Source organism: Adiantum capillus-veneris, chromosome 8 (assembly GCF_014529385.1).
Source record: "Adiantum capillus-veneris isolate H3 chromosome 8, ASM1452938v2, whole genome shotgun sequence".
Taxonomy (NCBI): Eukaryota; Viridiplantae; Streptophyta; class Polypodiopsida; order Polypodiales; family Pteridaceae; genus Adiantum; species Adiantum capillus-veneris.
Window position 1 is genome coordinate 25,902,911 of NC_140938.1, and position 27,978 is coordinate 25,930,888.

Sequence of the window (27,978 nt, forward strand, 5' to 3'; positions counted from 1 at the left end):
AACTAGAATTTGAGTTGGTTATGTAGGCCTTGGAGATGAATCCATCCATTATTTTTAGACGTAATCGCCTTTTTTTGGGAGGGAATTTGTGACAAATTACATGCTAAGCACTCAAAAACGGATCTCAGTTGTCAAACAGGAATAAAGACTAGAAAATCTTGAACAGTCCGACGTAAAAGGGTATTTTGGGAATTTTTGAAATTTGAGGGGTATTTTAGTAATTTCCACAAATTAGAGGGTAATTTCCCCTTATAATTATAAGCTGCATTTGAAAAATTTCTGGAGGGGGTGCTGTTGTAGCAGAGAGTGCAGATGGGTACGATGATGGAGCTGGGTTCGGAAGATGATCCACGTGCTTCTACTTTCTCTCTGGTCGACGAAGATCATACACTTGGCAACTCTCTGCGCTACATCTTGAACCACGAGTAAGTCGTCCAAGAAACAAATTACTTTAAGTTATCTTGTCCCTCGCGAGACTCAAGGGCTTTGAGTTTGTAGAGGGCTCCTGAGAATAACTTCGAGAGGAGTTTTGCATATAATACTGAAACTATCTATTCTAAACAATGCTTTAATGAACATTAAGTAAAGTGATTGTAGATTTTCTACACATTTACTAGAAGAGCACTTGCGTTTAGGTCTAACTCTCAAGCAAACCACTGTAGGTCTATTGTAAGGGATGTTACTTCTACGCAGGATGCAAAACAGAATGAAGGTAAATTGGTTGGTGGACAAGTTCTGGCCGAGAAAGATTTTCAACTTTATAAGAAGATATCGGAACCTTTTGATCTCTTTTGGCGGATATGAAATTTTAAAGCTTGGAAGCTAAGGCGTGTTACATTGGTGGACATTGTAGATGGATGCTTGCAGTGTTCACTGGCAGTCTGAGTTGGTTTTGTCCTTGGAGAGTCCATTAAAGTAGGAGTCCTAGGCTAGTTCGTGGTTACTTTTGGTGATTATCACACCTGGAGTTTAGACTTAAGGTAATGGGATTAAGGGCTACCAATATGTTTGATAGGGATGGTGACTTTCTATATGGGCACTTTGCACTATGAGAAAGGCCAACTTTATAATGACATCTCTCTGTCAATGTGGATCAGAGATTGGAAAAAAAGAGGTAAATGTATGTTTGTGTCAAAGGTTGCAGCGGAAGATGCAATGAAGACAAGAACTGACTCGTGATCCGGTGGGTACCTCAACTCTGATCTAGAACACCTGCAATGCCAAACACACGAACAAGGCACACCTGCGGAGTAGAGAGATCACCGAGGTAGAGAGAGACAGGACATCTGAGAATGAGAGAGAGAGAAAGAGAGAGAGAGATCCGAGAAAGGCTCTCCATGCCGATAACTATGTGCTCATACAAGTGAGCAAGGGTGGTCCGGCATAGAATTGACATGCCCAATGGATAGACCCGAGGACACACAACTACGAATGCTATTGACACTGCCAACTGCTCTTGCACACGAGACCACTGCCACGGTCTCGTCATGGGGTGCCCCAGCCTCCTGTGGAACTGAGGCTCTGGCGGGATCTCCTCTTGGCAGTAAGGCTGATATGAAGGGAGAAGGAACCGGATCGGGGCTGGCCTATGGCGTGGCTGCCCCGTGACGAACATGGATCTGCTCCTCTCGTATGCCTGCACCATGATGGAGGTGCTCTGCATCTGCGAGATCATAGTGCCTCCATGCATCTGCCTCAGGAAGAAGAACTGTAAGGAAAGGACCTGTTGCCCATGACCGTATGCTGCCTCTGCCACATGCCAAAAACGTTGGTGAAAGCGCGAAGCAGAAGGTACCGGTAGGTGCGCGTCGTGATGTAGTGCAGGATTGGGGCAAAAAGCAAGAGGCGGAGTGCAGCAGAGAGGAAGCGCTAGGGATCGAAGCAGGGAGAGAGAGAGAGCTCACGTTTTTGGGGAAAATTCAATAAGTGAGTTTTGGGTTTTCCCACTTTTATTATAAGTCCCTAGTTGGGGCGTTTACTTGTAGTTATGTGGGTGGCTCCCCTCATTAGCTGATGTATCTTTTTGTGATGATCATGAGGAATGTGTCAGTTGTTGGATGCCACGACTCGTTTTGGGCATGGCTTTTTTTGTTTTTTGTTTTTGGATTTAATACATTTCTCACTCACATTTTGTGAGAGCAAAAAAAAGAGAGTCATTTTTTGAGAAAGAGATCAATCTTGACTTCTGCACTTTGACCTCGAGGCAATCGCAAAAGTTTGCACAATCTTTGAAGGCCTTCCTAATCACTTGAGGGCAAGCTTTCAAAAATAAAGGAAGTCGTCCACAAAGAGCTTCGCAAGGATCTAGTCATTATTAGGTCACCTAGTCATTATTAGGCCAGAGCATCCCTTTAATCTCCCTTCTCATAGCACATGATTCAAGCATTGTAACCAGAAGATGAGAGCCAATGCCGAACAAAATCGAGGTCAAGGGGAAACCTTGCTTGATAGAACTTTTAATTGTAAAAGTGCCCATAAAAATAAGCTTCAAATAGTTTCCAGTGCCAAGGGTGAGTACCAATCGACATATCCTCGGACCAAAGCCCAACAAATTGACAAAAAGGGATTATTTAGGCCTTTAACCCAACAACCTCCCACTTAAAGTCATAAATGACGCCTTTAAGTTAACCAACTCCCACCAGCTGTATGCAATGCTCATGTTGAGCCTTAGCAAGACTCTTGGTGAGAACATCTGCAAGGTTATCCTGTGTATGGATCTTAGTCAAGGTGACTAGACCATCTTCCAATACCTGTCGTATGAAGTGGTACTGCACATCTATGTGTTTGGTACACGCATGAAACATGGCATTTTTGGCTAAATAAACAGTACTCTGGCTATCACAACCCAACACGGGTGTATGAGCAGGGATGCCAAGTTCTTTTGCAAGTCTGTCCAACCAAATGGCCTCTTTTGAAGCCTTTGTGGCTGAAATATATTTAGCCTCAGTAGTACTCAATGCCACAATTTTCTATAACCTAGAACACCAAGAGACTGCACCACCAGCAATGGCAAATACATATCCACTGGTAGATTTCCTGGTATCCATGTCACCTGCCATGTATGCATCACAATATCCCTGCAACTTTAAGTCACTTTTGCCATAACAAATACACTTTGATTGTGTACCTTTCAAATATCTCAGAATGCATTTGACAGCTTCCCAATGCGCTTTGCCAGGATTCGACATGTATCGACTAACAACTCCCACTGCATAAGCAATGTTGGGACGAGTGGCAACCATATACATAAGAGAACCACAAGCTGATGCATAAGGGATTCCCTTCATTGCTTTCAATGCCACCTCATCCTTTGGGAAATTTGCTTTGCTAAGCTTAGTGTATGGAGGTAAAGGTACCCCGAGAGACTTAGCATCAGCCATATTAAATCTGTCAAGTACTTTTGCAATGTACCTTTCTTGAGATAAAAACAACAATTTCAACTTTCTATCTCTTTTAATACGCATGCCCAAAATATGCTTTGTATCACCTAAATCCTTCATAGCAAATGCCGAATGTAGCTTACGTTTCAGAGCATCAAGACTAGTCTTATGTTTCCCGGCAAGTAGCATGTCATCAATATAGAGAACAAGTATGATGGGACTACCATCTTAATCCCTTTTCGTATACAAACAATGATCTGCATGGTTGCGTTTAAAGCCTTGAAAGTTGAGACAGCATAAAAGTGTCAAACTTCTTATACCATTGTCGTGATGATTGTCTCAAACCATACAGAGCCCTTTTCAGTTTGCATACAAGTTCCTCACGTGTAGGAACTACAAAACCTTGAGGCTGTTTCATGTATATGTCCTCTTTAATGTCACCATGCAAAAACGTTGTTTTTACATCCATTTGATTCAATTCCAAATCAAGCACCGCAACGAGAGCAAAAAGGACACGTAAAGTTGTAAGCTTTACAACAGGAGAAAAGATTTCTTGAAAATCAATTCCTTCTTTCTGTGCATATCCTTTTGCAACCAATCTTGCCTTGTACTTTGGTTTTTCATCCACTATCTTATCTTGTATACCCATTTGTTAGGAAGAGCCTTTCTCCCTTTAGGCAATGGCACAAGATCCCAAGTATCATTTGCATACAAGGATTTCATTTCCTCTTCCATCGCAAGCTCCCACTTACTGCTTGACTCACATGAATTGGCCTCTTTATATGTAAGAGGTTCACCCTCATCTGTCAACATTACATGATCCAAAGAGGGGTTAAATCTCTGCGGTTGCCTTCTCAAACAAGTTGACCTGAGTGCCCAATGATCTACATTCTCAGGCAACGGTTCTACATCATAAGGCAACTCATTTTCAGCTCTATCATGCTGCTGAAAATCATTTTCAGCCAATTCGGGAGCCTCATTAGGAGCATCAAAATCATGTCCTACCTCTTCTGGCTCAAGATTAACTGGCTGATTATCAATTTCAGCTTGCGGTAATGCATCATGAGGCTCTTTTTCAACATCAATGGGTGGCACGAAAGGCTGAAATCTGACTGTTTTCTTGTCAGCATCAGATTTTGTAGCATTCTTAAGCAATTTTGCCTCATTGAACACTACATCTCGGCTGCGTATTACCTTTCTAAATTGTGGTAACCACACTCTATAGCCCATTTCACCTTCTTCCCCATAACCTAGGAAGACTCCTTTAATGGACTTCATATCAAGCTTTGTTCTCAAGTCATTGCGTACATGAACAAAAGCTTCGCAGCCAAATACTCTCAAATGATCATAAGAGGCAGGTTTGCCAAACCAAACCTCCTCTGGAATGTCATTTTTCAGCGTACTATTAGGAGAGCAATTATAAATATGAACTGCAGTTTTCAATGCCTCCCCCTAAAACTCTTGGGAAAGATTAGCGGTGGACAACATGCAACGCACTCTCTCGCATAAAGTACGATTATACCTCTTAGCCACACCATTAGAAGATGGATTATAAGGGGTTGTCAACTCCCTTTTAATCCCATTTTCATCACAAAAACACTGAAATTCAGCAGATACATACTCTCTTCCATTATCAGATCTGAGACATTTAAGCTTAGTACTCTTTTATGTAGTGACAAAAGCATGAAACTTCTTAAAAGCTTTTCAACAAATGCACCCATCCTTTCCTAGTACAGTCATCAATGAATGTAACAAAATACAATGCACCACCAAAAGACTTAACAGGCATAGTGCATATATCGGAGTGAATAAGATAAAGAGGATTAGCTTTGCGAGAGACAACAGAGTAATAAGAAGATTTCTTTTGCTTTCCATAAAGACAATCGTTATAAAAATCCAAGTTTTTGCCTTTTACATCAACCCTCTTCAGAGAGGAAAGCACATCAATATCCTTTTGGCTCATATGGCCAAGTCTCTTATGCCACAATTCCGTGTGTGAAGCAACTTCAGCAACATCAAGAAACTTGCCAGGCAAAGCTTTGCATCGAAGATAGTACAAAGTACCTCTTTTAGACCCTTTTGCAACAAGCATAGAGCCCTTAAGCAACTTCCATGAACCCCTAGCAAAGATGGTAGTATAACCATGTGCATCTAACTGTCCAACAGATAACAAACTTTTCTTAATGCTTGGTACAAACCTGACATCATTCAACACAAGCTCTTGACCATTGTTAAGAGCCAAACGCATAGTATCCATTCCCTCAATATTGCAAGCAAAATTATCACCAAGGTACACCTTGCCATAATTGCTTGCAACATATGTAGCAAAACACTCCAAAGATGGAGTCACATGGAATGAAGCACCAGAATCCACTATCCATGATTGGGATAGGCCATCATTAGCACTGAGCAATGCATCGATGACATCTTTCTTCGAGATAAGCATGTCTTATACATTAGGTATCACCAAATCTGAGGGGCATGAAGCCGCAACCAAGATTTTCTCAACGTCTAACAACTCCTCAATGACCACACTAGAGGATACATTTGCATTCTCAGTATCCCTAGAGGAATCACCTGCTGATTTTTCCCCTTTCTTCTCATCTTTCTTCTTCTTATCTTGCGTTTCCTTCTTCCTTTCCTGCTCTTTTTTGAAATACCTGCAATCGGGTTTCTTGTGACCCTTTCTGCCACATTGATAACAAGTGACATCATTATCCTTTGTCCTGCTCTTACTTCTATTTTGAGTCCTGTTGTCCGCATCACTCTTTTGATTTCTACCTCTTGCATTGTAGGCAGAACTACCACCTTCCTCGCTAGACTTGCGTCTAATCTCTTCATTGAGAATAGACCCTCTCACACCGTCATACGTGAGGGTGGGGCTGTTGCTCAAAGAGACAACCAAGGTTTCCTAAGTATCTGGCAATGTCATAAGCAAGAAAATAGCTTTCAGCTTATCATCGAATTGCTGAAGCCCACTGTCCTGCAACTGATTCAACACACCTGTAAAAGCACTCAAATGCTTAGAAGTTGACTTCGAGTCATCAAGCTGCATATTCATCAACTTTCGCATCAAATGCACCTGGTTCACAGACGTGGTGTTTTCATAATTGGACTTTAGCTTTTGCCATATTGCATAAGCAGAGTCCAAACGCTTGATGTCCGTCAAAATGTCATCATTGATAGCCATTTTGATGTAGGCCATAGCCTTCTTATTCAACTTGGCCCACTCTTCGTCAGACAAACCTGACGGCTTATTCTCTTCCAATGCATCTTCACAATCCTTTAAGAAAAGGATACCTTGCATGCGTTCTTGCCAGAGGTTGCAGCTTTGACCATTGAACCGTTTGATTTCCATCAAACTTTTAGTGTCAGATGCGAAAGAGGAAGAAGCCATTTTAATTCAACCACAAGTGTGTAAACAAGAGAGATGCAATAGGCTGAAAATTTCAGCAAATAGGAGCAACCACAAGACTTTGCATACGATAAACCACAATTTCTTTACATGAAACTGTCCAAATCTGAAATTTCAGCTGAAAAGTGTAATTTCAAGCACCTGTACTCAGCTTTTCACTCAATTTGTCGCGACAAACATCAATACATGTGATCCCACAACTTTGGTACACCTTCATATTGCTGTTTTGACCTGTTATAACCTATAGATCACATGTTTTGACCTAAAAACAACCCGTTTTGGGCTGTTTTGGCAGTTTTGGTGACCTTTTCGACTCCGGAAGCAAGGGGCTCGCGATGGAAGCGAAATTGATCGCGGGAGGCATTTTTAACTCGCTGTCCAGCAGATTGCGCAGTGCTGTTTTGAAACCCTAGGGCTCTGATACAAGTTGAAAGCGTGAAGCAGAAGGTACCGGTAGGTGCACGTCGCGATGTAGTGCAGGACTGGGGCAAGAAGCAAGAGGTGGAGTGCAGCAGAGAGGAAGCGCTAGGGATCGAAGCAGAGAGAGAGAGAGAGAGCTCATGTTTTTGGGGAAAACTCAATAAGTGACTTTTGGGTTTTCCCTCTTTTATTATAAGTGACTTAAAAAAAAAAAGTGTCCAATATTGAACCTGGACAAAGTATAAAAATTGACAAAAAGGGGTTATTTAGGCCTTTAACCCAAGAGTTGGGCTGCTGATTGGCAAAAACGCTAGAGGACTGCTCTGTTGCATGACAAATGCAAGGGAAAGGGGGAGCAGAAAAGCTGGCCTTGCCCTCTCCTCTGGCTGCAAAACGCTGGCTGAAAGGGCTACCCGTGAGATCGCCCTGCCTGGGCTGCACACACCACACAAGAAGTGACTCCCTCTTGCATGCATATATAGGGAAGACACCAGCCTGCCCGACCCAGGATATGTGCTACAAACTCTGCAGTGGGAAAGTATCTTGCAGTAAATACAATCCAACTGCTACCCCCTAGAGACTTCCGGGAAGTATAATGTTGTTCGTTGAAAGTAAATCCAGCCCTATCAAGAATCTTTTGAGTCCTCAAGCCAACCGACTCACAAGTTGCACAACCAGCATCTGTAACCTGGAGTAGAACTGCTTCCTCTGCAGCTGAATAGCAAGAACGTGAATCTCATGTAACTCCAGATTCAAAGAGAATCACACCATCGGTAAACTCGGAGTGCTAAGAATAGGAAGTTGCACAACCAGTGAAACCGGCCCGTGAGGCGGTAGGCGTTGGCTTTCACCCGAAATTCTTTACTTTAGACACACACAGAGAGGATGTGCAAAGGAAACCTGCGACGGGAATTAACACTTAAGCACAAACACAGCTTGGAAGCTAGAATGCTCCGAGCAGACGCCGACAACCTGTAGGCCCCAAAATTGGCGCCCCTTTCGGTATTTGTTTATATTTGAGAGGGTAAATTACAAAGAAGAGTCCTGGGAATCCTTTATCTGTATCGAGCTAGATACCACCAGTTTTGGCCAAATTTTGGCAGCATAACAGCCCCAAAACTTGCGCGAAACCAATTTCCTTGTTGGAACTCTCTTCCGTTGGCATAAACCCTCTGATTCTTGCCCAAAAACGGTAAATTCAGCACGCTGTATTTACTGGTTTTTGCCTTGTCTTCAGCCCCAAACAGTCCCTTGACTGTCCTCTGCCAGTGGGGCACTATTCCCAATGGGTCTGGCGTCCGTATGGCTGTAAAACAGTCAATTTACAGCGCATACACAACGCACGTGTACTGTGAGGTTATGACCCTCACCGGTGCCTGCTTTGGAGTAGCAATTAGCTACCCCTGTTCCTGCTCAAGGAGGCTCTTGCCTCAGCACAAAAGCATGAACCCACACATTTGTACATTAGTCAAATGAAGAGCCCTCTTGTGGGGCATCACATAACTGCATGTAGGGGAGAGAGAGCAGTGTGTAGTGCGCAAGGCATCACTCCTAGCACCACACTGTACATGAGAGGGAAAGAAAGCACTCCATAGCTCTTAACCTGTGACCAAATGCGAAACGAGGCCTCTCTCAGCTTAAATTTCAGCGCCCATTTTTTTGAATGAGGCAAGTGCATGAAATTCTGCCACTTGGCGCAATTACAAGCTTTTGCCCTTTTCGGGGTTGCCGCCTAAAAATCTCCCGACTGGTTGCCCAGTTGACTTCGTGGTAGAGTTGGTCATACCGAAGGTAATGACGCGAACACATTTCACTGCCCAAAATAGTAGTTCCCTAATTTTTAGGAGATGCTTCCGTTGGGCTCCCACCGGTCTTTTGACCATCTATCCTCATTGGGACCGCATCCAAAAGTGCAATGTGGCCCAACTGTTGGATACTTTCTGTTGGCGATCCCACCTTGACTTTATGCCTTTATTGAGTTCACTTCCTAGTATCCACCAACTTGTTAGGACCTACATGACCTTGCACTGACCCACGACATCCTCTTACTATACGAATTCCAGTGCCGACCAACTTCCCGTCTGTAAGTGAAACTATCGTTCACATTGGCCATACAATGTCCGATCATTTGCAACTTCAAAAAGAGGGTCTTAACAATTAAATAAAAATCATTGGAAAAAACCAACAACTAAGGTTAGCAGTTGCCACGTCCTCGTGACATACCATCCTTTTGAAATCGCAAACGTCCTCGATTGCATACCATAAATACACGCCACTGATGATCTTGTGTTGTTAGCACTCTTTTATCATCGCATGTATCCGCAAGAAAGGTCGTAAGACATAGATACAAATGACTTAATGAGACCTTCATACTTTTGTCATTTCCAACTATTACACTGAATTCATATGTACATTTGATGTACTAGCTCTATCATTACCCCTCCTTTGCACACGTTGGGTTGGGCATAGGTAGGCTGTAACCCAAAGGCTTCAAGGTAAAGCTGCAATACATTTGGTGACTGTGACAGTTCATGCTCTTCCATCCACTTTGCATCCATAGGCGGATAGTTCTTGAACTTCACCAAATAGCGTCCTGCAACCTATTCTTTATGTTTTCTGTCCTTATGTGCCAAAACTTGCTCAGGTACCAGGATCTCATCAAGTTCCTCAACTTCTGGCTAATCCTCATCAGGCATATATTTTGGCACATCACCCACGAAGGGTCTTAGAAGACTCACGTGAAACGCATTATGAATCTTCCACACATTAGGCAATTTCAGCCTGTAAGCCACATCGCTGATCTTGTCAAACACTTGAAAAGGCCCATAGTAACGCATACTGAGCTTAGGAAACAACCGTTCCTTGCTTTTCATCTTCTTTAACCTTGCCTTTTCGAACCTTAACAGAACCCAATCACCAGGTGATAACAGCAATTCACGACGGTGACGATCAGCATCCTTTTTCTGCTTTGCCCGAGTCTTCTCCAAGGCAACTTTAATTTTCTTATACATTTCATCCATGTTCTCAACATATCGATCTGCCTCAAAGATCTTGTCCTTTGTATGCAAAATGGGAGGAAGTTTTTTGCCGCCTTCAACAATTTCGAAAGGTGCTTTGCCAATTGACAAATGCACCGTATTATTGTATGCATACTCAAGCATAGGCAAATATTGTTCCCACTTGCCCTTATTATCTGACACATAGCATTTCAACAGATCTAAGACAACAGAATTAGCCTCTTTTGACTGTCCATCAGTTTGTGGATGAAACGAAGACGAGAACTTGAGCGTAGTCATGTTCTCAAACAATCCTCTCCAGAACAAATTGGTCAGGCGAGGATCACGATCATTGACAATCGATTGTGGCATACCATGGTACTTCAACACATTGTACATAAACAAGCGTGCCATTTGATCAGATTTTATCTTCTTCCTAACAGGGATAAAATGGGCTTGCTTGCTGAACCTGCAGATTATGGTCCATATACCATCATTCCGTGTTGGCGTTCTTGGAAGATCAAAGATAAAGTCCATAGCAATGCTTTCCCATGGCTTATCTAGAATCGACAGTGGTTGTAACAGCCCTGGTGCCTTTTGCCTGTCAAACTTGACCTTTTGGCAAATCACGCATGCTCGCACAAAGGCATCCACATCTCTCCTCAAGGTAGGCCAATAGAAGAATGTCTCAACGGTTTTAACTGTCGCATCAATACATGATGCCCTGCATACGGTGGGACATGACTCTCTTCCATGACCTTATGTCGCAATGGCCTAGTGACACTGAGTCTGCCATGCATCATCATAAAACTATCTCTGAGGAGGTAGTGCTCATGATGTTGCCCCTTTTGCAACTGTTCAAAAATCCTTTTAAAATCTTCATCAATAGCATACTGTTCCTTCATGTCATCTAGCTCATGATGATAAGGAATTGACACAGCTGAAATTTGTGGCTTCCTTGATAACGCATCAGCCACAACCTTCTTCTTGCCTTCCACATGCATAATCTGGAAGTGGAACATAGAGAGAATGTTTGCCCATCGCATATGCTTTTCAGATAACCTTGACTGTGTCAAGAAGTATCGCAAGGTCTGATGATCTGTTTGGACAACAAAATCAGCACCTAAGAGGTAGTGCTTTCAGCTAGAAAGCGCATGAATCACGGCCAAGAGCTCTTTCTCATAGACTTGCATAGTCCTCTTTGGTCCTTGCAAAATTCGGCTTTCATAAGCTACTACCCGTCCATCTTGCATTAGCACTTCTCATATGCTACTGCCACAACGTCACACTAGACCACAAATGACTTCCTAAGATCTGGCAAAACAATTACTGGATCTAAAGTCAACTTTTCCTTTAAGAGACTAAAAGCTGAAATCTCTTTTTGGGTCCATCTGAAAGTGACCTCTTTCTTTTGCAATGCGTGAAGAGGCGATGCTATCTCTGCAAAATTACTGTTAAACCTTCTATAGTAGGAGCACAATCCCAAGAAGCTTCTGACATCGTGCACAGTCTTCAAGTTTGGCCATGTCTTAATAGCTTCGACCTTTGCGGGATCCATTCTGACACCATCCTTTGAGACTATGTGGCCAAGAAAGTGGATCTCTTCCAGGAAGAATTCACTTTTCTTAGGATTGACAAGTAACCCGTGAAGACTGCGTAACTCTTCGAACACAATGGTCAAGTGACGCCTATGCTCCTCTTCATTCTTCGAATAGACTATCATGTCATCGAAGAACGTCCCAACAAACTGCGGAAAATCCGGTCCATCATTCTGTTGAACGTGGCAGGAGCATTTATTAGCCCAAACGGCATCACTAGAAACTCATAAAGACCAAATGTCGTTCTAAACGTAGTCCTGTGTATATCCTCTGGCCTTATACGAATCTGATGGTACCCACTCTTAAGGTCTATCCTGCTGAAAATTGCAGCACCCTCTAAACGATCGAGAATATCATCAATTCTAGGAATAGGAAACCTATTCTTGATGTTATTCTTATTCAACGCACAGTAATCATTACACATGCGCCATGAGCCATCCTTCTTCTGCACTAGGAGCACTGGGGAGCAAAAGGGTGAAGAACTAGGTTGAATCAGCCCCTTCTCTAATAACTCCTCAACTTGGCCCATAATCTCTTTCTGTTGCGCCGCACTAACCCTGTAGGGAGGTCTATTTGGTGGGCTACACCCTGGCATCAAATCTATCGGATGATCCTCAGGTCTCTCTGGCGGCAATTGCGACAGTAATGAATCAGAAAAACAGTCACTAAACTTTTGCAAAAATGCTGGCCTTTCTTTATCTAACATAGATAAATTTGACTGATCATTATCTGAGACATCACGTGCAAAAATCAAGTACACAGAAAGACGATTCTTTATTACAGAAGTGATAGTAGAAGCAGGTACTAGGGACAGACTCCCCTTTGAGTTGTATATCCAAACATGAGTTTTGCCTGTATGCTGAAGGGTGATCGTCTTGCCGAAGACATCCAACACGCCATGTACTTTGAACATTCAGGGAATCCCAAGTAGCCCATCGCACCCTTCCAATGGCATGATATAAAATTCTTCTGTGTCCACATATGACTGAGTATGCAGAAGCAGCTTTCCAATAATGGGAGTAACACACTCGGAGTGGCCAAGACATGTCAACCCTGCCTGTGCTGTGTATCCCATCTCTTTAGCTATGATACCCAGCTTCATAGCTAACTCTGGTGAGATAAAGTTCGCTTTGGCACCTGGATCAAAGAAGATGAGTGCCGTCTGATCCCTAACTTTACCCCATGCCCTGCATAACTCACTGGCATCTGTACTGGGCCTATCACCCACCATGTCTGGCACCAAACCTGCCGTGGGTTTAGGCTTCTTGCCTCTCTAGTCCTCTTTATCATCTGAGTCAGTTGGTCTTTTCCTTTGTGGACAGTTGGTAGCAAAGTGACTAGGCTACTCGCATACAAAGCATTTATTTTCAGCCATTAGGACCTTCTTTTCCTCGAGTGACTTGCACACATAAGGCTTCCTTTTCTGTTTCTTTGCCTGCTCTCCAGAAGTTCCGGTTGAATCCTTGTCTTTGGTGGCCTTTTCCGACCCCTGTGATGCTTCAGGAGCCGTTTTCACAAAGGGCTTCTTCGCTGAATTTTTCTTTTGCTGGCCTCCTTTCTCGTTGCTCGGAAACCCACTGTCCTCTCCTTTCAACAAGGCAAGACCAGTGTTCGCAACTTCCATAAGATGAGTGAGGGTAGCGACTATGTTCTTGGTACAATAATCACGAAGTCCTTTAGGCAGCCCACAACAATACTTCTCTATTTGCTCTGTCAATGGCACAAATCTGTAGGAGGTCATTGAGAGTAACGCTTTACAAAACCTTCGATTGTACTCCAGCAAGCTCTTGCATGTAGCCGAAGTAAGCTGGTGCCAATCTGTCATGACGTCGGCTTCAAATTCATTTGACAGCCAAGCAAATGCAAACATTTGCTTGAAGTAAACCCATGTGGCGGGTGCCTGTCCTTGCATCAACAATGTCGTCCACCATGTAAGCGCATTGTTCTTTAAGAAAGTGGCAGCTTTTCTTACTTTAGAGGCCTCTGTAAAATTCCCTCCTGCATAAGCTGTACCGAACTGCTGGAGGAAAGTGAGAGCCTTTGCTTTATCCTCAAAGCCACTGAAAGTGCTGAACTTTAGAGCTGCACCACCTTCTTTGTAAGCTTTCGGCTTCTCGAGTGCCCCCAAATTGTCATACGGAATAGTCTGCAACATGGGCACTGTAGTAGGCATGATCGGCACATCTTGGCCATTAACATTTTGCGTCAGAGGTGCGATATCTGGCTGCTGTCCAGAAAAACCAGCCATTCTAAAATGACCCTATGCCACCCCAAACTGGCCCTGGTTGCATTGAAAACCTTGCTGCATGCCGATACTACCATACATGGGGTTTGGCATCATGCCTTGCATACCCCAAACATTGTTCCTGGCATGTATGGCTGACTTCCAGGTGCATAACCAGCCATACTTTGGAACACTGATCCACCCCCAAAATACCCAGGATGTACCATGGGTGGTGGAAAAACTCGGTGCATAGCCTGGTATCAAGTTCCCTGTCCATTCAAGATAGCATGCGGGCTTTGAAAGGTGGCGGACTGAACTGGCATTAGAGTTCTTCTAGCTCCTCTGACTCGAGCGAAGAAGATAGAAAAGGCAAAAAGCGAAGCAAAAAGGAACGCTTCGGAAAGGGCAAGAAAAAGACAAAGAAGCCTGAATCTCGCTCCGTGGTTGACAGAGGACTCGTCTTCAAATAGTTCGGACTTTGACGACAGCAACTTTTATGCAAAGAAGAAGAATTTTTATAAAGCCAACCAGTATGACTTTCTGGAAGACAAAAGCAAGAAAGTCCGAGAGTTTAAGGAAGGTGGAGGTCCGCGAGGCTTTGCAGAAATCTTAAGAAAGATAGGAAAAGGCAGCAAATCGCCATCGTCGCGATTTGAAATTGAAGGAGAATGATTGGGTGCTCTTATGTTTTGAGAAGGCACGACGCCTTAGAAAGAAAAAGGGAAAGGAAAGACTTTTTCCAAAGCTTAGTATGCGATACTACGGACCTTTCCAGATCTCCGGAAAGATCAACTGCGTGACACTTGGAGGATTCACAATGCATTTCATGTGAGTCTCTTGAAACCTTTTAAAGTTGATGTGCCCGAAGATGGGGAGCTTGATGAGCAACCCAAAGTGGAAGAAAACGAGGAGATCCTTGTTCCTGAATAGATATTGGCACATAAGGACATAAAGAGTAAGGGTAAAGTGAGAAGGCAGTTCTTGGTTAAATTCAAGAACTATCCTGCATTGGATGCGAAGTAGATGGAGGAGGAGGACCTAGCAGATACTCCTCAGATTGTGAATCTTTACCTTGAAGCTTTTGGTTTAGCATAGTCTATTCCAAATGAAACCCCGAATTCAGCTTGGCCGGAGATTTGGTGCAGTCGGTATGCACAAATGGGGAGTTACTCCGCTCCTTTGTCAACAGATGCCTCGATTTTTGAATACTAGAGTCACTGATGTCTCTTTGAGCTTCAAGGATACTGAGAGCTGACAGTATTCTGCTGTATGACTTTATGAATGGAATTCCGGAAAATATGAAACTAATTTGTTCTTGACTTGTTTAAGTGCAGGAACTGATAGACGAAATGACTATAGCATTTTGGTTTGAATGATCTCAATAGACATGGTTGCAATAGGGATTATTCAATCGGGCATCTATGAGGTCTTGAGTGGATCTAGATGCGATTGCTAATTGCATTGCCGATAAATCATGTTTTGAGATCCGAATGAATGTTGAATGTGATTTGTCATGTGATATCTAATGATGTCCTGTGATGTTGTCTGATGTGACTATCGATTGGTACATGTGCTAGATGTGTGTTCCTAGTGCGTCGATACTAACAGTCAGTGTCTGCTAAGACAGTTTATGGCGTTTGTCTGTTTTGCAGGCGTAATCGAGGGCGATTACAACGCTTTCAAGAGGGGGGTGTGTCACAACCCAGTGACGTGGCATGGTGGACACAGTACAGACACACACAAAGAGTGCTGACGTGGCGGGCAATCCTGGACACGTGGCAGTAGCGTACGGACCTCTTTGTGAAATGCGGCGTGATTTGCGGATACTATACGGACAGCCTACATAGCAAAAAGCGTACGGAATTGCAGCCGAAAGGCTATGCAAAAATCCTACGCTATTAGTATGAAAGAGAGGGAGAGCTTTATTTATTAAATGCTTTTGATCTTGAAGCTTTTGGGACAGCTTTTGGGGCTCTGCTTTTAGCATCCTTTGTAAACTATTTAAATAAGTGGGCAGGCCTCCCACTTCTCAGAGCATCTGGATGCAGAGTCTGAGAGTGAGAGCCTCCCACTCGCATTGTACTGAGTTGCAGATTAATACAAAAAGAAATACCGAAAGGGGCGTTAAGTCTTTGGGGCCAACATCTCTAGGCACGAAACTCCGCCGGGCCAGTGTCGAATCAATTGTGAACCGTGAACTGTTTTGAAGTGATTTATTGTGGTCTCGTGGTAGATTCTCAACTTGGAGTGTCCAAGTCTGTTACAGAATTTGCCTACAATAACACGATTCACTCTTCGACGGGGAAGGTGCCATTTGAGATTATTGAAGGTGCTTCGAAGGTTCCATCCTTCTTAAGCACGAAAGATAAGATTTTTGAAGCCGCGAGTACACGAGGGACTTGGACACTGCTTTTGCCATGGTCCGGGAGGCTTTAGAGAAATCTCAAGAAAGACACAAAAAGGCAGCAGATGGACATCGTCACAATTTGAAATTAATGGAGAACGATTGGGTGCTCTTACGTTTTGAGAAGGCACGCCTGAGAAAGAAAAAAGGAAACGAGCGGCTTTGTCCAAAGCTTACCATGAGATACTATGGATGAAACCGGCCTGTTCAATCCAAAAAGGGCGGTAGACTTTACTTCAAACCTTGATTTAGCTTTCACCCATTATTAGTCGTCTATTATACCTGCGCTATAGTGACACAAGAGAGGGGAATGGGATACATATGCTAGAATGCACCTGTATGAGAAGACCGACACCAGATTGGCCCCTAACTTAGGCTCCCCTTTCGGTATTTCTTTATTGTTTAAAAGAGGGAATAAACGCTGTGGTTCTTTCCAAGCTGCCCCGCACAACCTTGGCTGAATTTTGACTGTTCTGGCCTGATTTCGGCAGCATAACTGTACTAGAACCCTTCACGGTCAGTATTCCCATGCATTAAATGACTTTCCCGACGCATACGGGCACTTTGCAAAACCTGGCGAGAATCTGCAGCACGCTGAATTCTCTGTTTTCAGCCCCGAAAATGCGCCAGATCACCTGTACAGCGGTCCCCTTGCGTCCCCGAACCTCGTGGGGGTATTAGGGTCCGTTTAGGGCCAAAACCCTAAACCTGCAAAAATACACAGCAGGCTGTAATTCACTGTTTCGGGCTCCGTTTCGCGTGCCGGTCGCATCCGTAGCAAGTCCTCGAGCTCCCGCACCTGTAGGGCTACTTGCCCTTTGAATCGGACGAGATTTCTGGCATGAAACCTCTCCGAACTCACCTGTACCTGCGGGGGGATTAGCCGCTAGCTAATCCAGTACCTGTGCAAGAGGCTCTTGCCTCGGCAATCGCGCATGAACCCACACAACTGTACATTGGTCAAATGAAGAGCCCACTAGAGGGGCATAACATTCTGCCAAAGGGGAGAGAGAGGGCAGTGCGTAGCGTGCAGGGCATCACTCCTGGCACCGCACTGTGCATAAGAGGGAAAGCAAGCACTCCATAGCTCTTAACCTGTGACAAAACTGAAAATGAGGCTCTCCCCCTCCTAAATTCAACGCCAACTCTTGTTGCATGAGGCAAGTGCACCAGAAGGTGCCACTTGACACATTTATAAGCATTTTCCCGTTTCGGGGTTGCCGTCAAAAAATATCCCCACCGGTTGCCCAGTTGACTTCACGGCAGAGTAAGAAAATGTTCCCCTTGTCATTCTGGAGGTAATGACGTCAACACATTTTCAGGTCCCAAAATAGCAGTTCCCTAAATTTTAGGAGATGCTGCCATTGTATCTTTCTAGGTCATTCGACCCTCTTTGTACACTGTGGCCACACCCAGAATTGAAATGTAGCCTCTATAGCAAAGGATTCCACTTTGGCTAGTCAATGACCCCACTTTGGCTAACCATAGTCTTTGTCCAACCTTAGTGCTCTCTTGCCCTCAGGCCTGGACTCCCTCTGGACAGTTCCACACTAGCTATGCAATGCAGGGCAGTTAGATTTCCCGAGGGGTGTTTCCAAAAAGTGAAAGTAAATAGATAATAAGAAAGAAATCAACAAAAAGGATAGGTAGTAGTCACACGCTGGTGACAATGGACCTTTCTAGATGAAAGAAAAGATAAATGATGTCTCCTTTAGGCTGAAGCTGCCCGATACTTGGAGAATTCACAATGCTTTTCATGCGAGTCTCTTGAAGCTTTTTAAAGGCGATGTGCTCGATGATGTGGAGCCAAATGAGCAATCCGAAGTGGAGGAAAGCGAGGAGATACTCGTTCCAAAACAGATATTGGCACATAACGATAGAAAGATAAAAGGTAAAGCGATAAGGCGGTTCTTGGTTAAATTCAAGAACTATCCCACATTGGATGCGAATGCCGAAGTGGATGGAGGAGGACATGGCATATACTCCTCGGATGGTGAACCTTTACCTCGAAGCATTCGGTTTAGCATAGTCTACTCCGATAGAACCCCGATTTTAGCATGGGCGGAATTTGGTGCAGCGGGCTTGCATGAGAGGGGAGTCACTCCGCTCCTTTGTCAACAGATCGCTCCGATTTTTGATAATAGAGTCATTGATGTTCCTATTGGGTTTCAGGGATACTGTGAGCTGACAGTATTTTGCTGTAATGACTTTAAGATTTGGAATTCCCGATAATATGATACTGATTTATACTTGACTTGTTTAAGTGCAAGAACTGATAGACGAAATGACTGCAACATTTTGGTCTGATAAATCTCTATAGACATGATTGCAATAAGGATTAGTTAATTGGGCATCTGAGAGGTCCCGACTAGATCTAGATGTGATTGCTAAATACGTTGCCGATTAATCATGGTCTGAGATTAGAATGAAATTTTTGAATGTGATTTGTCATGCGATGTCTAGTGATGTGACTGTCGGTTGGTACATGTGCTAGATGTGTTGTTCCTAGTGCGTCGGTACTAACAGTCAGTGTCTGCTAAGACAGTTTATGGCCTCTGTCTCTTTTGCAGGCATAATCGAGGCAATTACAATGCTTTCAAGAGGGGGTATGTCACAAATGGGTGACGTGGCATGGCCCTAGACACAACAGACTCCGACCCGCAGGCTGACGTGTCTAATGGTACGGATTTTCGAAAATCACGCCGCGAATTTCGCTGACACGTGGCAATTGTACGAATCCGCTTTTTATGGAGCTGGCTGAATTTACGTGGGCTGATTTTGGCAGCTTTTGAGCCCATTGCTTTATTTTTAGAAGCCTAAGGGCTTTTGTTTTTTAGGGCTTTGCTTTTGAGCATCCCTTGTAACTTATAAATTGGTGGGTAGGGCTCTCACTTCTCAGAGCATCTGGATGCAAGTTCATAGAGTGAGAACCCTCCCACTCTCTTGTACTTTGAACACAAATTAATACAAAAAGAAATACCGAAAGGGGCGCCAGTCTTTAGGGCCAATATCTCTAGGCACGGAACTCCGCCGGGCGGTGTCGAATCAAGTGTGAATTGTGAACTGTTTTGAAGTGAATCTTTGCTGTCGCGACAGAATCTTGACTTGGAGTGTCCAAGTTTGTTACAGCTGTTCACAGATTTCAGCATATGCATTTTCAGCTCATCGTCGGTGCGTCATCGCCATCGCTGTCCTCGCCGACACAGTGTCAGAATTCAGCAGATTCGCAGATAGCCCCTAGTGTTTTCAGATTTCAGCCCATCTCGTCGCCGTCATCATTGTCGTCGACATTGTCGGCAAGTCCATGGCATCTAGACCATTGTACCAAATTTGGGCAATCAATAGCATAGACCTCTCTCGCCATAGAGAGTGGGGCCCTTGGAGGAGGGTTTGACAACATTCTGATGTCGTATTCTTCTCTCTCTCTCTCTCTCTCTCTCTCTCTCTCTCTCAGTCTTAGCACCTTCATTCACAGTGTCATTCACTTTGTTTGTGATCATTTGCACTCTCTCACTAAAGGAACGTTTCCTGTGTCTCTACGTTTCAGCCTCTACCATCTGTCAACTATGATACTAACCTCTTCCATGTGTGATCAAAATAGGTCGGAGTGCGTGAAAGCTACTGTGTAGCGGGTAGGAGAATATTCTAGAGGCTATGTGCCGCTGTCTTTGGAAGCTCTCTGAACCACTTTACTTGATCGAGAGAATGCGAGTATGGAGCGAGCAACGCTCAACAACATACGACTTTGGGCAAAGCATGGGGTTACCCTCATTACAGACAAGTAGAGCAATACGAGGAGGAGATTTATTCATGGCCTCGTTGCATACTCGAGGGGAGAGATGTACTTTATGCACTCTGTGATGCCATTGAGAGCGGCAAGTCGGCTGATGTCCTTGTCGCAGAGCGGACAAGAGCCATAGAGACGCTGAATGTGATGGCTTATTCACAGATAGGGAGACATCAATTAGGGTAGCAACAACTATTCTAGAGGACCACTTTCCACGTATCACGGTGTTCTTTTGCATGGCGCATCGCTTGAACCACCTCTTGAAGAACATCGGCAAGTTGAAATGGATCGCAACTATCTTTGTAGCTGCAGTGAAGATTGTGGCCTTCATCAACAATCACTGTCACGAGGACATGGCAACTGCTAACCTTAGTTGTTGGTTTCTTTTCTATGATTTTTATTTAATTTTTGGGACCCTCTTTTTGAAGTTGCAAATGACCGGACATTGATAGGCCAGTGTGAAACGGCCGACGGCCGAGAGTTTCACCCGCAAACGGGAAGGCCTTGTTGCCACGAGTTGGTTGGGCCGATCGGCATTGGAATTTGAGCAGTAAAAGTATGTCTAGGCTCAGTTCAAAGTCATTTTGGCCCCTCGCCACACTCAATAAGTTGGTGGGTACTAGGAAATTAACTCAAAAGAGGCATAGTGGACTCTTGGAAGCACCAGAGGCTTCAGAAGGTCAAATCTTGCCATCTCAGCCAATTTTGGGCGCTAGAATCGATTTGGGGGAGTTTGGGGCTCTCTCTCTCTCTCTCTCTCTCTCTCTCATTGTGACCTACAGAGTGTGTGTGAGTAGTTGGTGCAGGTGATGAAGCTTTAATGGAAAGCTTGCCTTCTCCCTTGCACTATGTAGCGCGATGATTCCGCTCTCGCGCACCTCTCTCCCCTTTTGAATATAGAATCGTGATGTCCCACTCGAGGGCTACTCATCTGTATGTACAGTTATGTGGGTTCATGTTGCTAAATTGGCTTTATCTTACAGAAAAATAATTCAAAATGAATTACTGGATTTATAAGTGAGGGTTTTCTCGCTTGGAACCCCAAGGAAAAATAATTCTAAATGAATTATTGGAATTTTAAGTGAGAGGGTTTTTCTCACTGGAGACATCCAAGTACAGAGTATTCCTAGTGCGTCATTCAAAGTAATGACGGGAGCACTGTGAACGGGAATATCTGTAAGGCCACCCAGGAACGGGTACTTCTGATGTGTCACATCGGATGGGTGACAGGGAGTATCGGGAAGAAGTATCCGACCATCTGGGAACGGACATCTCCGATGCGTCATAGGATGGGTGACATAGAGCATCGCAAAGGAGATTGTACCGTAAGTTCGGTAGGAAAGGACTAGGTGATGGGTATTCCTAATGCGTCACAAGGTGGGTGACGGGTGCGTCGGAAAGGGGATATCCATCGTCAGGAGGAAATTCCGAACTGTGTTAGAATTGTACACAAGGACAAGCAAGCACTTGAATGAAGATGGGTTCAGAGGAAACTTTGAGGAAAAACAGATGCTTTCTGAGAAAGTGGGATTGCTTTTCGGGAAAGCAGATGCTTTCCCGCGAGGAAGTCTATGTTTGCATTGCAACTGTGCGTGTGATTGCATCCAAGGACGCCTGCGAAGTGCTGTGAAAGCATTGTTTTTAACTTATAAGGTTTTATTGAGTTTTTGAGCAGGTTCAGACTGTTTTTAAAATACGCCGGCCGCCTACTTAATAAGTGGGCAGCCATATGATAAATAGGGCAACAGATCATAGTTACCAGGAACGGGAAAACGGATCGGGAACGCGGAACAAAATGCCATTCCCTGTTACGGGTACTCATGTTTGAAACACGGAACGGGGATTCGGAACGGGAACTTGGAATGGGAACGGGGAACGGAGACCTAAAAACGGCCATTCCCTGTTACTATGCAACAGATTAGCCAGCGTTTTCTCTCTCTCTCTCTTTTTCTGGCAGAAAAGCGAAAAAAAAAACCCAGCCACGATCTCTACGCGAGCAACTATCTTTGCCATGGCCAAGGAGCTATAAAAGCATCACACGGCCTCTCCCAGATGGAAGACCAATCTTTGCAAGGAGGAGATGTTGCAGCAGATTTCAGCCGTAAAGAAGACGTTGCCGGTGATGCCCATGGCTGCCCCAAGTGTACCAGATGTCGCCAAGACCCAGTGCACGAGTTCCCTCGCGAAGAAGTGCCTATGAAGCGTGTTTCCATCGCGACAAGTTGCTATTTTTCTCTGTTTTCAGCCCATAAACGTCGTAGACGGGGCTGATTTACGAGAAGGAACCCTAGAACACACCTCTTTTGTGTGTAGGATTGGAAGAGAGAATTTTCTATGTAGAGATCTCTTCCGGGGAATTGCTTTTCGAGAACCGAGTTGCGTTTCGAGCGTCGAGACTTTGAAGGTAACAATTTTCATGTTATGATCTCCGAGTATTTGATTGCAGGTGTACTTTCTCTTCGTGAGGGAGTAGGAGCAGAGGAAGGTATGAGCCTCTACAGGAGAAAAGCGCTGTGAGGAACTAGAGCCAGATCATCCCAAGGGTTTCGTACCCGAGTTTGGGAAGTAAATTCACTCTCAAGTTGTGATCCGGAAGTTAGGATTCCCAAGTAAGGACTTCGTGTCCGGGAAAGCAGAGTTGCTCTGTGGGAAGAGGGCTCTGGAAACAGAGTTGGAAAAGAGAGTTGCAGGGATGTCATGCCCTGAGTTTGGAAGGTGAGATCCAGAGGCGAGAACCTTGGTTCTCAAGGATTTGGAATAAGAAACGGAAGTTCCTTGGAATAGGGTTTTGCCCTAGGAATAGGAAGCCAAGGCTTCCAGGAACCATCAAGTCTTATTCTAGAACGAACGTGGTAATACGTTCGGTTCAAGTGCTTGTATAGACTTCTCCTCAATAATAAAGATACTATTACGGGGGGGGACCAGCCCATCTTCTGGTCCCCAGTACTGTGTCGATCTTCTCACTCTCTCTGTCTCTATTTATTTCTCTCTATATCCTTTGGCTTCAGTATTAAGTGATAAATTCTATTTATCCAAGTATATTTTATATTGTTATGCGCTCCCGTTTGTGACAGTTCATGCGCGTATGCTGAGGCTAGAGCCTCTTGTCTAGGTACTGGATTAGCTAATTGCTAATCCCCCGCTAGTACAAGTGAATTCGGAGAGGTTTCTCGCGAGAAATCTCGTCCAATTCAGAGGGCAAGTAGCCCAACAGGTGCGGGAGTACGAGGGCTCACTACAGATGCGTTCGGCTCGCGAAACGGAGCTCAAAACAGGAAATTACAGCTTGCTGTGTAAATTTACAGGTTTAGGGTTTCAGCCCTAGTTTTTCTTTATATCCGAGGAGGTGCGGGGAAGCGAGGAGATTGATAAATAGGTGATCTGGCGCAATTTCAGGGCAGAAAACAGAGAATTCAGCATGCTGCAAATTCTCGCCAGGTTTTGTAAAGTGTCCGTATGTGCCGGGAAAGTCATTCATTGCATGGGGATTTTGTATGTGAAGTTTCCTAGTACAATTATGCTACCGAAATCGGGCCAGAACAGGTTGTTTTCAGCCCGGATCATGCGGGACAACTCGTAGGAAATTGTAGGTTTCATTCCCTTTTTGATAAGAATAAAGAAATACCAAAAGGGGCGCCGGTCTTTGGGGCCAACAGGTTGTCGGCGTTTGCTTGGAGCGCTCTAGCTTCCAAACCGTGTGTGTTTGAAGTGTTAATTCTAGTTACAAGTTTTATTTTCAAAGTTTCTCTGTGTCGTAAAGTCTAAAATAAAGTTTCGTGTGAAAGCCAAAGTCTACCGCCCTACGGGCCGCGGTTTCAATCACAATTTCATTCGGTTTGAGTACCTCAAGGAATCTGGGGGCAAGGTGCTCCTCAAGTATTCAGACACCCCTTGGCCTTCAACTCTCTTCTCGTGTGTAGGTTGTTTGAATGTCAAAATGCAGTCCAACAGGTTTTCATTAGTGATGAATTCACCACTCCTCCCATGCGAGAACAACTGCAGGTAAGTGCAACGAGAAGGCAAAGGATCTAATTCTGGGAGGAGCTCAAGAGTTTAGACGCACTTGTTAAATTGGTGATGCATTCGCTTCGGGTTGTGGATGGTATGGAGCCTTGCATTGGCAACGTTAATGAGGCCATGGATCACATGATCGAGGAGCTTAAAGGAGAGGCATATGAATCCCATCTCTTGCAAAGTGCGTAGATCTTTTTTACGTATCGCTTTACATCCGGCTCCACTAGCTCTGAGGTTGTATACATTCTGGATCTAGAGTTCTACGGTGCAAGACAAGAGACAAATAAAGAAGTTAGTGGTCAGTTTACAAAGATCTTGACCAAGATGCTTTTAAAGAGAGATTGTCGACGAATTGTTAGGAATTGAGAGAGTACAAAGAGATGCGGGGGTTATTTGATACTCCAGATGCTCATATTGATTGCAAGAAGATAGGCTTAGTGCTATCATTAGGAAAAATTTGGACTCAAATTTGGGTCTTGTAAGAAATGCTTAGTCATCAAACTATTCATAAAAGGGGGATTGTGGCTAACTGCCCTTTCTATTGCTTGAAGTTATACCATGTAACATGGAAAAATCTCAATGAGAGGATTCAAACGCACCAAAGTCCAACATATTTGGAGTTTATATGCAAAAGTTATGTGCTTCCCACTAAAATTTTATTTAAAAGGTTCGTTACGGAAGCCTTGCTCCCATTGATTTATATGGAATATTCTATAGAACATTTAGAGGCTTAAAAAGGTTCAAAATTGAGTCCAAAATTTTTCTAATGGGTGGGAGGATTATGGCTATAAATGGCCTTGAGCTTCAAAGACTAGCGATCCGTGTTCTCCGCTAGTTAGTTAGTACCTCATGCTTGGAGCAATTGTGGAGTACCTTTAGCCACATTGCTTCCAAGATTAAGATTTGGCTTGGAGTAGAGAAGGAAAATAATCTTGTCTTTGTTAGGGCAAACTTGAGAATGCTGTGCAAGGATGCGACTAAACAGATAGATCCTTTTACACAATTGGAGATGGAACGAGAGGTTGCCCAGGCAAGTGGAGATACAAAGGCAGACATCAGCTACTTCCTCCATGGCCGATGCCAAGGATCCAAAGATGAGGCATGGGAGGATGTGCATGACATGCAGCCGACTACTGCTAATTAGGAGGCTACTAAGGCTAGTGGACTTGAGGACTTCCATACTTTTTTGTATGCCCCCTTGTAGTCTTCTTATGGTATATGCAGCCTTTGGTTTTTTTGTATTGCAGTACATTAGACTTTATTATACTCTTTTGGGCCTTGGTACTTTAGACTTCTCTAGTTCTTGAGTCTTATCGTTTGTGTATTGCCTAGGCAGGCCTTGTTAGCCAAATTTAAAGGAAAACTACATTTTGCTAAATGCTATGACTCAAGTCTTGTCTTTTAACTTCTACTCTTGCGGTTATTTGAGAACTTTAATCTATAATTGCATGTGTATGAGCATCGTGTCTGTTCTGTATACCATGCATCACCGCAATCAAGTCATAGTAAGGTTGAATGGTCTTCAAATCGAGTTTTTTGTGAGTATGAGAGTCAACGGACTCTAATACTAGTATTCAATCACACAGAGCTAAAATTGCATTATTTAGGTGTTTTTTAATTCCTCCCATTCCGGGCCCCTTGCCCATTCTCCCGCTCCGCGGGGATCCCGTTACCGTTCCCATTCCGCGTTCCGGGTAACTCTGCAAAAAACAGCAAGCTATGGCCTCTACGTAACTACTAGAAAAGCACCGGAACATGCGGCAAACCAAACTCCAAGATTGGTTCTAACATCAGAGCTCTTACACCGTGTCAAAAGTGGCATTGGAAGATAGACGAGTATGGCTGAAAACAGTGACAGCAGGTGCAAAACCTTGTCTCCCGATGAAGGGCAGCTAGTGAATGCATCTGATACCTCGAAAGCAGCTGTAGGCAGTGATTGGCCCTAAACTGCAACTGAACTGCAATGGGGATTAATTATTTATAATCTTTAAACGTGCAATTTAAACACTTTTTTCTACTCAGTGCGCTGATCTTTGTGTTGATGTATGCTCATGTGTGTGTGCGTGTGTTGTGTGTTGTGTTTGGGAGCATATGTTAGTACCTACTTCTACACCCACCACTATTGGGCACTGACGACGTTAGTGGGGATGTCGTAAATACTATGCATGATGGAGCTGATGGTTATATTGTCTTGTGGGTGACTACCATGGGTCTGTACCTTGCACTTTCCTTTAAGGGTGAATCTGGGCTTATCCTGGATTCATCTAGGTATATTTTTTAGTCGTATAGCGGACATGCAGACTTCACATTGTGAAGTTTTTGTCTGAGTTACGACCAGTTGATATTGTGCTAATTCTTTCTATCTTTTGTGGTGCGTATGCCCTATCAACTACCTCATTTTTGTGCTAATTTTTTCGATTTAATGCTTCTTTTAGTGCTAGGCTTCATTATGGCTGAGTCTGCCCTTGATCTCCGGAGTCATGACAGAAACTCAGTACGCTGATCTTTGTGTTGATGTATGCTTATGTGTGTGTGCGTGTGGTGTGTGTTGTGTTTGGGAGCATATGTTAGTACCTAGTTCTACACCCACTATTGGGCACTGACGACGTTAGTGGGGATGTCGTGGTATTTAGTCAATACTATGCATGAATCTGGGCTTATCCTGGACTCATCTAGGTGTATACTTTTTTCTACTCAAGGGTGCTAATTAGGTCTATTCTTTGAATTCCTGGCAGGTGAGAATTAATTCACTGTTTGATTTTGATTTGTTTGTAGCCCCCGCGTGGAATTTTGTGGATACAGTGTTCCCCATCCTTCAGAAAATCGTGTAAACATTCGAATTCAAACAACAGGTGCTCTTTTTGCGGCTGTAAGCTCTCCGCTTTTCAGTGTTGGTGCCTGAAAGGTTTTCTGCAAAACCAGTTGCTGTCCTTGTTTTTGTGAATGCATGCATTTTCATAGCAGCTACCATTGTCTATTGGGTTCAGCAGGTTGGTTTTTTAGCAGCTCTGATTGATTGGCTTGAAGCAACTGTTCAACCATTCAGGTTTTGGAGTAATTTTTGTGCAGGTGACCCAGCAAAGGATGTGCTTAAAGATGCTTTGCAAGACCTCATGGTGATGTGCCAGCACATCAGAAAAACTTTTGATACTGCTGTTGATCAGCACAAGGCTGCCAAGGGTCTGGGGGAAGTGAGCATGAAATCTGGTGTAACCGAACCTAGCACGAGTCGAAGTCAAGCTTCACAACATAAGGCCAAGTAGATAGTTTTCATGATTTGTGTAGGCAACATAGTAGTCTGATATTTTTAGGTTTAGCAACATATGTCTGGTCATGTTGACAATGTGACTAAGCTCTTTATTTTGTTTCCGTAAGTTACAAGTATGAAATTCCATTTTTTCTAAATTGTGCACATACTTTTGCATTTTCATCCAGAAGGCTCAGTAACATAGATGAAATCACCAGTTTCTTGGTTCCTTTGTTCCCCTATGTGAACTATCATTGTGAAGTGGGAAACATTGGAGTTGAATAATGGTGGTCAAATATGGGAGATGGTTGGAGCAAAAGCCAGCAAGCTACTTGCTCCACCAATATTAATGGCTGTGCAATAGATTGCAGTTTGACCATAGATATGGACCCAATTTATGTTTTGAAAAGTCATGGAACACTTCTTCTTTAGAGAGGATTTCAATCTGTTTTAAATGAGGCAATGTCTGATGTGTATATTCTTCACCTACAGT

At 43.9% G+C, this 27,978-nt stretch overlaps 1 protein-coding gene across 1 annotated transcript; it reads left to right on the forward strand.

Annotated features, from left to right (window-relative positions):
• The first annotated feature begins 259 nt into the window (after nucleotides 1-259).
• RPC14 (RNApolymerase 14 kDa subunit) lies at nucleotides 260-27,662 on the forward strand. Its single transcript, XM_086518837.1, has 3 exons — nucleotides 260-425; nucleotides 27,014-27,090; nucleotides 27,308-27,662. Exons 1-3 carry the CDS (start codon nucleotides 313-315, stop codon nucleotides 27,499-27,501), a joined length of 384 nt encoding a protein of 127 aa, XP_086374963.1. The 5' UTR covers nucleotides 260-312; the 3' UTR covers nucleotides 27,502-27,662.
• The last annotated feature ends 316 nt before the right edge of the window (nucleotides 27,663-27,978 follow it).